This window comes from Rhopalosiphum padi, chromosome 1, assembly GCF_020882245.1.
Source record: "Rhopalosiphum padi isolate XX-2018 chromosome 1, ASM2088224v1, whole genome shotgun sequence".
Classification (NCBI taxonomy): domain Eukaryota; kingdom Metazoa; phylum Arthropoda; class Insecta; order Hemiptera; family Aphididae; genus Rhopalosiphum; species Rhopalosiphum padi.
Window position 1 is genome coordinate 53,586,288 of NC_083597.1, and position 14,418 is coordinate 53,600,705.

The following is a 14,418-nucleotide window of genomic DNA, read 5'->3' on the forward strand; positions in this document are numbered from 1 at the left end:
AATTATTCTTATTACTTATTATTTATCAACCGTCATAATTAAAATAAAAAAGTATAATATTATATTACCAAGATAATATTTAAATAGTTTTGTGTGACAACCACAGATATATAAACATACTAGATAGCGTATGTTTATATATCTGTGGTGACAACTGACAATGGTTCATGTAGGAAATGATTAAATTTTTAATTGGTAATAATGGATTTCATTGTTTTTTTAAAGAATAGAAAATAATAGAATTATTTTAGTGTTTTATTTTTGGAATATCGCGCGTTTTTATACGAATCGCATTCGCATATCATTTATATATGATTTTTAGATATTCATATATTTTTCATTCTATAATATTTGAGTATAGAAACTTAGAAATTCAATTTGTATAGATTGATAGATTTATTTAAAGCACCCGTATGTAATAAATAAAGGTACACTTGGTGTTAAGTGTTAACATTTGAATGGAATATTTAGTAAGAAGTATCGATATCTTGTGTAAATGTTGATAAACTATGTATAATGTGTATTATGTATGTAGCTCAATGGTTGTCATGATTTAAGATATTATTTAAAATAATAATAGTTATAAAGGGACCAATTGTAGATATTAATATATTATTATGACTGAAATACTGAATTGAGTTCGAAATAATACGACTTAATTGAGTACAGTTTTTTCTTCAAATTGTTTTATTTTTTCTTTATTTATCTGATACTATTTGGCTGTTTTTGGTGTATATAAGTAGTGGTGAATAACGTAAAATGTATGTAAAAACGTTAACTATTTAATATACTTATTTTATACTTATGCATATTGTCGATGTGCCATCTTAATAAACCGCAATGTTGTTTTCTACATTACCGACAAAGTTGTTCACAGCACATTGGTGTATCGAGGAGGGAAGTGGAGTATTTATTTGTCAGAAGTACATGTTTATTCAATTAGTATTGAATTGGGTGATTCGACAATCCGTAATATAATTTTTTGAACTCGATTAGGTAATTTGGGCAACGAAACCACAATTTTAGTTTACGACGTACAACAATATTTGTTTTAGATTCCACTTGTGTTTGAAATTCAGAAACAATTAATAAGTGGAACGTAACTTAATAATTTTGACCTACACGGCTATACCTACGTCATCGTCATAATATGTTTGTAAAAAAATATTATAAACCTGCATTAATCATGATAGTAGATATATTTAGAACTATTTACCTGTTGGATGTTTTATTTTTTTGTTTTTGTCTTTAACGGGAATAGAACCCGTATAGTATAATCAAATTCCTTTTTAAACATTTTAATTCGTTTTTAGAACAATTCTGAACGAGTTTTATTTTTATATTTAATATTTTAAGATATAGAAACTGAACAGATTTTTATTTAGAATACATGCACAACCTAAAATTAGAGACAAAAAATAATCGATAGGTATATAAAATTAATTGCCACGGCCCACGCCACGAGTAACTTAACATGCAGTTATTCGGTATATGTGTACATAGATATACATATATAATATGTATTGGTATATTGCAAAAGTTGTTTCTTGCTATAGCTACTTTATTTATTTTAAATCAACGGCCAATTTATACAAGTACCTATAAGTATATAATATATATATATAGGTTATAATAATTATAACACCCCCGAAGAAATTTCGAGTAACGAGGAAAAAATTGTCTTATTATGCACAATTTGTATTGCTATATTTTGTATATCCCTCCGAATTTTTTTTTGTATACATGCCTGCTCAGCACTCCAGTATCGTATAATATGTATATATTAATTTATTACATGTTTTATAGTATAATATATTATATTATAATATAAATTATAATGCGTTATCGTAGGTAAGACAAATACCTACTGTCTACGCGGCTACGCACCTACACAAATAATAAAATCGCTGAAAGGAATACCAACAACACTATAAAATATAGAGCTATATATTATAGGTAAATAGGTAATATCGTATAGTATCGTCGTAATAAGTCATGACATCGCATAGCCTAAATAGACACGTTATTATAATATTAGGATAATCCGAAGTAATTTTTTCGTATGCTTTTGCGTGACGAATACCAATGACCAATTTTATGGTATAATTTCAAAAGTTTTAAAATCTGTCAATTTCTATAAATACGTTTGAATGGTAATACGACCCAAGGTCACAAATATACTTTGAAATGTGAAAATAAGTACTTAGTATAAACTTAGAACGTTTATCAGATCACGGAAATCTTAATTTTATTATTTTTACGATTTAACATTTAACCATTACACAATAAATAATAAAAAAAAAATTACTAGTCGATAATATTATATTAATTAAATGGACTTCACTAAATGTCCAAATTCTTTATTGTAGATAACATCATGCGGTGTTACATATACAATATATTTACGGTTATAATGCGTAAAATCAACCCACATTAAACAACCTTCGATAGCTCAGTTGGTAGAGCGGTGGACTGTAGTGTAAACAATCATAGATATCCATAGGTCGCTGGTTCAAATCCGGCTCGAAGGAACTCATTTTTTGCTAATTTTATCGTATTGTTTTTAAGCAAATTATTTCATTATTAATATATTTATATTTTTTATTATTTAAATATTTTATCATAAACTCATAGAAGTGAACGAACCAATTTTTTTGTTACATATCAATGTATAATTTTTAAATAATGAATCGTATTAATGGATGGGTTTTCTTATATGACAATATTGACATTGCATTTTTAAACAATAACATATAATTTCAATGCCATTATTTTCTATTTACGTATTTACAATTTTTCCCAAAAGTAGGTATCATAATATAATCCTAACGGTTTATATACTCGTAATATTCTTATTCTAATATTCATTCAAAACACAGCTTAGCGATATAGAAATTTGTTTCATAATTCCAGTAATCTACAGTAATTATTTTTTTTTCATATCTTGCAAATTTTACTCCTTTTCACATGTTAATGTATATTTTGCTATATCCTTTTTTTTAAGTACATAATATTTTACTTGTATTTTTAAATTGTTAAAAAAAATGTTTAGTGTGGGTACCTAAAAAAGAATATTCAATGAAATTAGTGTGGGTCGTGTTATCCCTGTTTGCGAGAATATTTGTAGTTGAAATTATTAACCACCCGACCACCGATATACTTATATCTACACACAGACTGCATATTACCTATATTGTATGATTCTTACACAGTTATACACTTATACGGGTCACGCCGTCACGGGGGATATCAATCATTGTTATGTTAAGTCTTGTTTGTCAATTTTATATCTTTTTAACAATTTTTTTATATCCCTTTTTATCTAATATGGTTATTGCTTAGGTATTATTTTCCCCGTTTGTACCAAAATTTATGTTTGAGATTAGTAGCCAAAGTCTTATATTTGCATTTATTTATTTTAAATATAATAATAAATTGTTCATATTTAAAAATATTAATTAATAATATTATCTACCAAAAAAATAATATTTTTCTTATAGTGTAGTCAAAATGTTTTAGTTTTTAAGGCATATTTCAAGAGCATATTTAGTGATTAAATAGAATATAAATAAATGCATATTTTATAATTTTATAATATTATGGAACGAATAATAAAATTCTTTGATAATGTCTATTTTAAAATTCAAAAAAAAAAACACTATTTTTTTCGATTGGAGAAACATCGATTGTTTTTAGACCATATAGTACTATTATAATATAAATTCTAAATAGTAAATACTTTAGTAAACTTCAGTTTCCTACATAAGTTAATGCCGCTAACGTTAGTAATATGATATGAGTTGTATAATAGATCAGCACCGTTGCTGCGAACTATAGAGGTAATGACCTACATAATTATTATTGTACCAAACTATTTATTGCTCATATAGATGTGTAATAAATGAATGTATTATTAATTATTATCGTTACATATACAATAATTTTGATAATTTTCTTATACAAATGCGTTTTATATACCTAAAATTACTTTATAAAAATACTTTTTTTTTTTTAATTTCAACGATAACGTCGTGGTAAACATTACATTCACGTTACAAATACATTTTGCTAGAGAAAAAAAATCACTAAACTTTTTATTATTTATTACCGATTGGCTGTTATTTATACGTCGAGTTTAACAGCAAACTATACGAAAAGTATTTTTGATATTTGGAATACTCGCGTTCGCATACATTGGATTTATTGTTGTTGAACAAAATGCGATTTGCTATACGTTTCGATCAAAACTCAAAAACCGATATTACGGAAGTACGGACAATACTTTTAACCGACTATAATACATGTTACATATAATATTATTATATACATATGTATAATATATGTACGTAGCCGCAAGCTCACAAATATGGTACATGAATGTAGAATGACAAGGATGGGTAGGCACTAGGCATGTATTGTATTATTATTTATTATACACGGAATAGGAATATATCACGAGAAAAAATGTAGACATTAAAACTATGTTTATACGGCTATGTAGATCTTTATAATTTAGCGAAAATCAACTGTGATTATACCTTTCCAATTTAGTTAAATTTAATTAGATTATTCTCTAATTGTAGTCTATATTATGTTTCATTTTTAATGGTCTATAATATGTTATATAATTATGACGTTTACAAACAAATTTAATTTATAACGGAAAATTTTACACACAAAAAAAATTAATAATTTATCAACGCAATGAATCCAGGAATCCGGGAACCCTGGAACCCTTGAGTGTTTGTACCCCAATTCCCAAAGGGTTTTTTATTTTCCTAGGATTTTTTTCAAAGGTACCTATTATTATCCTAAGAAAATTATACTTATGTGGGGGGAAACGATTAGCCAATACCACGCAGTATTGATTTTCTGTGTACTTAAAGGTATAACGCGTGTATGCCTAAATCTATCCGCCTATTTATAACCATATAATATTCATATCATTAAAGTTTCTGAATAACTGCAGCTTATCAAACCCACTTATTAAAAATTAATATTTTAAACTGTTTCATATTTGAATGACTTATTGTGCAATAAATTATAAATTATAATATTAGGTACTATAGAAGATATTATAATGTGACACACTGACATCTGCGGACCGCAGGCTGCAGTACCTAATTGTTCATAATTTTATGTATAATCGTTCATTACGCATTATTTAGTTATAATATTATTAGGTATGTTCTAAAAATAATATTTTAAAAGTACATACTTAATATTATATATAATTCTAACAAGTAATAGTAAATCAAATAGTATTATATTCTATTAAGCATCTTTTAGAAATAAATACCATGTTATTGATTATTGTAAGTATCAATTGATATTCATTTGTATTTCACTTGGTTAATGCGGCGTTTTGAAATGTTTATTTTCGAGTACCTATTGGCTATTATACACAATACACTTACACATAATATCATAGCGTTTACAAACCAAATTATTAATTAATATTTCATACAGAATGCCACGTTAACTATAAGTATATAAATATACAATTCAACTATAGTCTACTTACATACATATATGATATATCTGCTGCCCTCTTCATTGTTGGCGACTTTAACTAATTACCAAATACAATAGTTGTATCTATAGCTTTATAATATTAATATTTTGACCGAAAAAATTTAAGGCAAACAATACTTAATATGTATATACATTTGATTTTGTTATACAACAGGAAATATAGCTAAAAATATATGATAACTAATCCACTTTCAAATTATTTTTTTCCTTAAAGAATTCACCACCTTAATGTATAGTTATACATTTTTTTTTGACGATTGATAATAATTGTCAACTTTATTATGACGCATTAAGAGTAAACATTTTGTACTCGTAATAATTCTAAACACTATATTTTTCGCCAGAAATTTCCCCGCTTATTATGTACTATGTGTACATAGTAAGTCAATATCCATCGCCCATCAATCGGGTGCAACATAATAATTATACATGTCGCAGCGATACGTCGAGCAAATACATGACATAGGTACACACGTAGATATTAAGATTATGACGATTTTTGCTTTCAAAAATAATATTATTTAAACTGCATAATATTATACATATAAATTATAAATCGTGCAAACGGTGAAAGTACGAACAAGTTGTTTAAGTGCATTAACGAGCAACTCTCTTTCCATCCTTCGGTAGCTCAGTTGGTAGAGCGGTGGACTGTAGTGTAAAATTTAATCATGGATATCCATAGGTCGCTGGTTCAAATCCGGCCCGAAGGAAGCAATTTTTTTCTAATTCGATTTCGTGAATATTTTATCGTTTATGAGCAGAAAAATATACATTATTATTATTATTTATGTCCGGTTGTCGGATCGTCGCCATCGTCATTTTAAAGTATCAACCTCGATGGTGTTCCCGTGCGGGTGTTCAAATTGATTATTACCAAAAAGTAAAACTTTAAAAGTTTGTAACAAGTATATTTGGGAAGTTTTTTCACTTTTAAATGTACAACGGAGAGTCAAGTGACATTTTGAATTTATAATAATAGGTACTTATAATTTAGCTATTATATATTATTATAACATTTTTGGGCATTAACGACTTAAAAAATTAAATTAAATGTAACCTAAAGATTTTTTCACTTTTATTGACTTAGCTTTTAATATTATATATTTTTATTGATAGTAAATTAATGAATAACGAGTTACTTTCAATAAAATTCAAGTTACGTTTATTTATAAATGATTAAATAATAATTATAAAAAAATATTAAAATGATTATTGATGGTATACATACTATAATAGGAAATAAAAAATGTAATATTCTTAAATGTACTTCTTTTTTCCATTAGCCAGAGAAGTTGTTTAATTAAAATAACTTATTTTCGCTACAATTATCACTATTGGTTATTTATATACATATTAAAAAAAAAATTCCTTACTTAAATTAATGCTAGTTAATTGTTGGTTTCTATAGCCATACACATCTTATTATGTTTAACTAATGGATTTTATTGATTTAACATTCAACATTTTTTCTTCACTTTCTAGTGAATAATACTGTTCATCTCAATAATATGTATATATGGATAAATATGACTACTACGCACCCCTGCGCCGCGCGCCGTGCTCGGCGTGTCCCAGCATATCGTATAATTAATATGCGCCTAAAATATCGTTTTCCCATCTATTATTATAGTTGGTGTGTCGTGTGTATATTATAATTTATAGCATGTGCGTGGTAAATTCGCTATTATTATAATATCATGCATATACATTATAAATTTTATATTTATATTTTATACGCTTGCCGCGTTTTGAATTCGGATTGGCAATAAGTACCTCGAAATCTATAACACAGACTCAATGGCGCAATTCTAGGAGACTTATCACTTATACTATCATGCGCCCCACGGATTTACAATTAGCACAGCCCCCCCCCCCCCCAATATTTGAACTAAACTTGGGTAACATCACTCGGATATTATGTGTATTATATTTTATTACAACAATAATACAGAATGATTATTCTATCGATGGCTATAGGTTTTATAAATTGGAAATTGTGTTAGACACTTTTAAACGTAAATAACAAAATAATTAATGATTAAATTGATCATAGAAAAATTTAAAATAGTACATTAGAAATAAAAATAATTTAAATATTTTTTGTATTACCTGTGCGATATTGCTTGGTCCACACTCCACAATAAAAGAATCACTTCGTATATCTGCACTGAGAATATAGTTTTTAACATACGTAGTTTTATTTTTATAGCTGTATTTCCCCGGCTAAATTATTAGAACTTCACTAGTTTTCTATTGCGTGAAAATATCGCGGCACTACTATTGGATATGATTGAAATGTAAAAAAAACGAGTTCACGTGTTGGTCGTATGGTACATATCTGTCGTATAATAGGTACTTTAGGTTGATAAGTCGCAGATCTTTTCATCACAATAACTGGATTAAAAACGGAATTTACAATAATAACTATTGTTTATTACGTATATTGCGATTTTCGATATAGGTAATTAATTAATACCCAAACATTTGATGAATACCCATTCGTCGGGGATACCTACAAAACCTGATGTTTATACAGATTACAGACCACAATGACACTACACGGCGTCCAGCGCTTACGAGATATTATGGAGTGTAAAATACAGTGATACATGATAAAAGTTTTCATTTAACAATATAATTTTCATAATAATATAATATACTACGAGTGCGACCATTTGTATTATCGACAAAGACACGTCCTTGTTTGACGATAATAATTGACGGAAAATCCTCTATACATGACTCTTGGTCTTGAGAAGAGCTCAACACAGTTATTGTACTACGGGATAAGAAATTTTCTTAAAAATTAAAAAATACATTATTATTTATTTTATTACAACATTTTACAAATAAAACGACAAAACATTTAAAAAATACTTTTAAATACTAGTCTATGAATAATGAATATACATTTTTTTTAAGTAGAAATGTGGCTATGTACAAATATTGTTATATAATGATTATGAATGTTTTATTTTCAATTGAATGAAGACAAATAGTAATGTATATAATATATACATATATATATATATATAATTTATACTGTAAAAGTATGTTATGATTTTGTATTTTTAAGTATAAAACCGCTAAATAAATATTTAAAATTTATGATAATTGGAATTTTATCATATACACTGGTTATTACTCTATTTAAAATGTAATAGTCTAATATAATACGAAAATATGTGTATAATAATTTTCCGCGTGGTTTTATAAAACAAACTGTATCATTCTAGTTCGGAAACCAATGCTACTCGAAAACGCATATTTCATCGCAAAGAATAAAATGCATATTTTAACATTTTGGTTTTTGTAGTTATCATCCAAGTGTGTTTTCGATTCGTCTATAGGTAACGTAAATAATTATTTTAATTATTATACTTGGAAAATTCTAAAAATTGGAATAGACCCGTTCAAAAGCGTATTTTAACAATAAGCACTACGTATCATAATATAGTATGTAATATTTTTATAAGCTTAAAATTATGTATATTTAAATTTACTTACCAAATACCACAAAAACGTCGACACTGTTTTTTTTTTACTTTCTATAATGAAAACAAAAAAAAATACTAACCATTTTCGGCACTATGGTTGATTTTATCAACAACGTGAAGCACATAGCCACATAGGTAATAGTTGGTATTATTGTATAGCTTATTGCTAGACGGTAGATATAAATATATAATAATTGTTATAAACTATTGAAATAATATATTATAATTCATAATATGCACATACGATATAAAGTGGAAATACGTCATAATGTATTTGCGGTCGTCCGTTTTGTTCCGTGATAATAATATATTATACAATATTATAATATAATATTAAGAACTAGGATATCGTACGACTCGTTTGTTTTATTTTGGATGAGTGTTTGCGAGTCGTTCTGTGGCGATGTTAGAAGCGGTTGGGGTACCTATATTATTATGGAGTTCGTCTTGGAATGGAAATTTGTCTACGGAAAACTTGTTACTGTAGACGATTTGTTATTGAGGTTGACACATTAACATATAACACGCTGTAAAATGAAATATACGAACAAAATATATTTGGTTGTGTTCGAAAAATACAGACTGGAAGATATTTTTCATAGAACATTCTCTAACGAGGATTTTTACAGTAATTTATTTTTGTCGGTTTTTTTCCTTACTTTATATATATATAGTTTTTTTTATTATTATATCGTTGTCGTTGTTTTAGTTCACTCGAGATAGAATATTTCAGCAGGGCGGTGTTGGTTTTTCGCTCCGACTGCACTCGCAATACATTATTAATTAACACTGCACTTGTTTTAAACAACAACAACAATAATAATAATAATAAAAATCACTATTAATAATTACATTTTACGCGAATGTTAAAATATTTTAGTTCACTTAACCTGTACAGTGTCAGTGTATACGTGTAATAGCTTAAAATTATATTATTATAGTAAAGTAGCATTTGTTTCAATAATATTATTATTTATAATATAAAGTTTATTTATAATATATATTATATAATATGTCTTCTATAAAAAAACGCGTATTTCTCATTAGAGCAAATTGGGATCGGAGTCGTATTTAGGAAGTCTGAAAGGAGCAATTGCCTTGGTCATAACATTTAGGAGGGGGGAACTGAACGCTGAAATACTTTAAGAAAAAAGTTTCTAGATGATTTATAAAAACATAAAATTTACGATTACTTATTATAAAATCCACACACATTGAAAAATCGAGGGTCACTAAATAGTAAATACACTTATAATTGCCTATATAATCAAATATTAATACTACCACTATCATTAATTTACTCGACAAACTTTTGCAATTACTAATTTTCGTTTTTCCCGACGATTATAATATAAAATGTTATTATTTATTGATGTACCTATCATAAATTATACTTATACTTATTCAAAATTTAGTTGCATTAGTACTATCGATGAACTTGGACGTTTATTTCGCCGTCTGCTTTTATCAGTGTTTTCACAAGTATAATAATAGTGTAACCGAAATATTTTATCTTGATAATTTTTACCTTAATTCAACATGCTGCGTATTCATTATGTATAGAAGAAATATTTGATGGAGACGAAGTGAAATGCTCAAATTGTAAAGAATTTCTACACTTCTCTTGTGTAAAATTTAGCGAAGCTTATTTTTAAAAGTTGAACTTCGAACTTAAGCAAAATAGTGCTGTGCAAAATGTAAACTGATTGCAATAAGTTGGAAATAGTTTTGTTGGCTCTAATGAAATGTTGTCGAGTTTTAACTGTTTCTATAATGTTTATGAGCAACCAGTTTAATGATCTTGAGAAACAACTAGAAGAGATTCTAACAACGGTTAATGATTTAAAAAAAGATGAAAACAATAAGTTGAACTTTGATCTAAATTTGTTATCAAGATGAGTCAATAATTTAGAAACAATCGCTTGTGAATTATGTAGAAATAACAAGTGTCCTGGAAATAAAAAAAAAATGAAGACTATTGTAAAAAAGTTAAAAATATTGAGTTTAGTTTGAGTCTAAATTTACTAATATCAAAAATTGTTCGTGTTCACTTATTCATTTTAATACCTAATAAAGTAATAAATCTAAGAAAATTATCGCTGAAACAATTTCATTTGAAAATAAAAAACAGCTTATGGAATTGTCGAAAAAGAAGAAATTAAATTTAAAAAATGTGAACGAAAACTGCCAACTGGAGAGGTAATAGTTAATAATTTGTTTTAAGACTAGAATTTTTGCAAAAGAAATATGTTTAAATTTGTATGATTTAAAAATTAAAGAAAGTTTACATAAAAGAACGAAGATTCTTAATTATTTATTATACACGATGGAAATTACTTGTCAAATCTTTATTAGTTTTGTACACATAATGTAAAGCAAAGTTTATCTCTAAATGTTTGATACAGATATAAACTTATTAAATAGGATAGATTTTTAGATTTTAAGACACAGTACTTCATATAAATCTCAGATCATTATAAATAAAATTTAATTAATAACTTGCCTAATAAAATATTTGGTTGAAATATAAAAAGTAATAATGCTATTTTTGATGAATTTATTTTATTTTTAGAAAGTGATATATACGGTAAGAACTTTGAATTATATTTACACAAACCTGGCATGATATTCATTTGTGTGTTTTTCTAATTCCTGGATACGAAATGTTTTAATGTTAAAACAAATCCAAATAACTGCGTCTTGACATTCTCGACTCTACTTTTTTATAATTTGTGTGTATAGATTTCCATTCAGTGATGTTTATGTCTGACAATACTTGAAAATATATTAGATTCCATTAAATGTAGCAATGAACATATTACAATATTGTTGAAGACCATGAATATAAATATAATAGGGTGTGATCATGGTGATATTTCATAGATACTTGGATAATATTGTATATTCTTTCAGAGTATGTCGTTTAGTCGCATATAGATTTGTACCCGAAAACTTAAGCTAATACAAAACATTCATTTTCAGATCATGTTTTTGTCAAAAATAATTGCAATAAAAACACTCAAACACTAATATAAACACAGGAGTTATAGTAGATATTACAAACCAATAACCATTACTCTACTATTATAGAAATAGATATAAATGTAACGATAAATCCTAATGATAAAGTTTTAAACATAATCAACTACAATAAATTGAACAATATATTTGTTAAAGATAAGTGGTCTGATATATATAATGAAAATAATGTCAATGTATGTGTTGATTCATTACTAAATAGAATAAGTGTGGCCATTGAAATGTCAACAACAACAAAAAAGTAATTAACCCTACAAATAAACATTTAAAAGAATAGATGTCTTTCGGATTACTCTGTTCTTCGAGGCATAAACAACAATTATCAGTTCAAGTTAGAAAACATTCAAATAATTATAAGCTTTTCACTTCTTTTACTAAATATAAAAATAAATTTACATACATTTTAAGAGAAGCTAAATTTAATTTTTATAAAAATAAATTTAAAGAAATGTTTAATAGCCTTAAATGAAAAGTTATGAAAGGTAATGAAAGAGGTTGTAGATTCCATAAAACATGGGAATGATAAAATTAAAATAGTTAAAGAAAATGATAATATTATTGGTACTAAGTACTAACGAAATACCAATCAAAGTCTTATCTAGGTATCTAGCATGTTTTTTACTAGTATAGGTAAAAATCTTGCAAACAGTATCACGTCTAGTTTCGGTTGTACAGAATACTCAATGAATGAAATATTTGTTCTCTATTTTAATGAACAAAAGTGTTCTTAAGTAAATTATAAGGAACTTTAAAAACAAAACAACTGTGAGTTTTCATGGTGTATTTATAAAACATTTGAGATGTGTAGCTGAAAATATTGTTAATCATCTAACACATCTATACAATCAAAGTATAAATGAAACTTTATTTACAGATAAATTTAAATTAGCAATAGTTTAACTTTTATATAAAAAATGTAGATAAACAAATCATTAACAACTATAGGCCTATTTCTAAATTCTATGTTCTGAAATTTTTTCTAAAATATTTGAAAAAATTGTTAAAAAAGATTGGCGCATTACATTTTTTTTTATATTAACTTTTCTCAAAACATCAATTTAGTGTTAGACTTAAAAACTAACACTAAGTTATATAAAAAAACAAATTTTTTGAATTTTTCAATCAATAATTTTTAAAATAGTTTTGATAAACTACCTATACAGTATACATATTTGTATTTTGTATCCATTCTTAGCCTTTGTAAAAATACCGTTTGTAAAATTTTACTTTTGATTTTTATTATTTGATATTTAGGTTTAATTTTTGATAGTAATATGGGATTTAATCTTCACGAAAACAACATAGTTATGTTTACACACTCTTAATTTTAGTTTTTATAAATTATGGTATATTGTGCCAATAAATTCTATGAGAACTATTTATCTAACTCTATATCAGTAAATTTTTCAGTATGGTTTATTACTTTATTGGTGTGGAGTGGTTTTACTAAAAATGCGCTAAGGCCCTGGAAATTACATTAAAAATAAATGATCTTCGTTTAGAAAACTACGTATCTAATATTTTAAAAATTTTTAATATCTATTTTTTCAGTGTAACTTTTTTAAATAAAAATATAAATTATGTGAATAGTAAAACACTTAGGTGACTGGGTTGAATATAAACAACTTATAAAAAAAAGGATTAGAGAACATAATATGTTTTTTTAAAAGTCTTTTGGTAAGAGATTAGTGAATTATCCTGGGCCTACATATTATAGTTTCTTCCTTGTTAATATAAAAAAATATGATTTTAATAATGGTATTGAAGTTAAAAAATCCGTTCTGAAATGGATTCTTGAAACTTATACCTAAGTAGAATATAAGACATTTAAGTCCTAACTCGTGTTTGTAATTTGTATATATATTTACATACCTTTTAATCTTAAGTCTACGCAAGTTTATTATTTATTTAATTTGTAAATAACTATTATCTATTGTTAATAATTTTATAATTAGTAATAATATTAATGCAACTAATTTGTAACTCTGTGTCTCCGTACCTCCGTCACAAGCTAAACTTAAAGGAGGTATTCATAATTTAATTCTTATTTGTATTACTTAATAATTGTATAAATATTAAATATTATTAGAAATAAATAATAAAAAAAAATTAAATGCATTGTGTTACCATATATTATATAATTTAGTTCAGTTATAATATTAATTATCTTTACTTCATTTTATAATTGAACGTCGTTTAAACGTGTGTTACAGGTATGGCATCACATGTGCCATGGACACAAGCCTAAAATACAGGAACAGTGCAATATTCAACCATGTTATTCTGAATGGTCAACAGGTGAATGGTCTAAAGTGAGTATAGCGTGATATTAAAATATTAACCA

At 26.1% G+C, this 14,418-nt stretch overlaps 1 protein-coding gene and 2 non-coding genes across 8 annotated transcripts in view; all 3 read left to right on the forward strand.

Moving 5' to 3' along the window:
• LOC132928852 (ADAMTS-like protein 1) overlaps positions 1-14,418 on the forward strand; it is a 177,266-nt gene that overhangs the window by 144,030 nt on the left and 18,818 nt on the right. For all 6 annotated transcript variants that reach the window (XR_009662066.1, XM_060993798.1, XM_060993769.1 and 3 more), the window contains exon 9: positions 14,288-14,386. Coding sequence is in view for 5 of the 6 variants with exons in the window: in XM_060993798.1 (XP_060849781.1) it covers positions 14,288-14,386 (99 nt within the window). In the remaining variant the exon portion in view is untranslated. The remainder of the gene's footprint in view (positions 1-14,287; positions 14,387-14,418) is intronic.
• Positions 2,442-2,531, forward strand: Trnay-gua (transfer RNA tyrosine (anticodon GUA)). The gene is given in 2 exon segments: positions 2,442-2,478; positions 2,496-2,531. It is a non-coding gene; the product is annotated as a tRNA-Tyr (tRNA).
• Positions 6,156-6,248, forward strand: Trnay-gua (transfer RNA tyrosine (anticodon GUA)). The gene is made up of 2 exons: positions 6,156-6,192; positions 6,213-6,248. It is a non-coding gene; the product is annotated as a tRNA-Tyr (tRNA).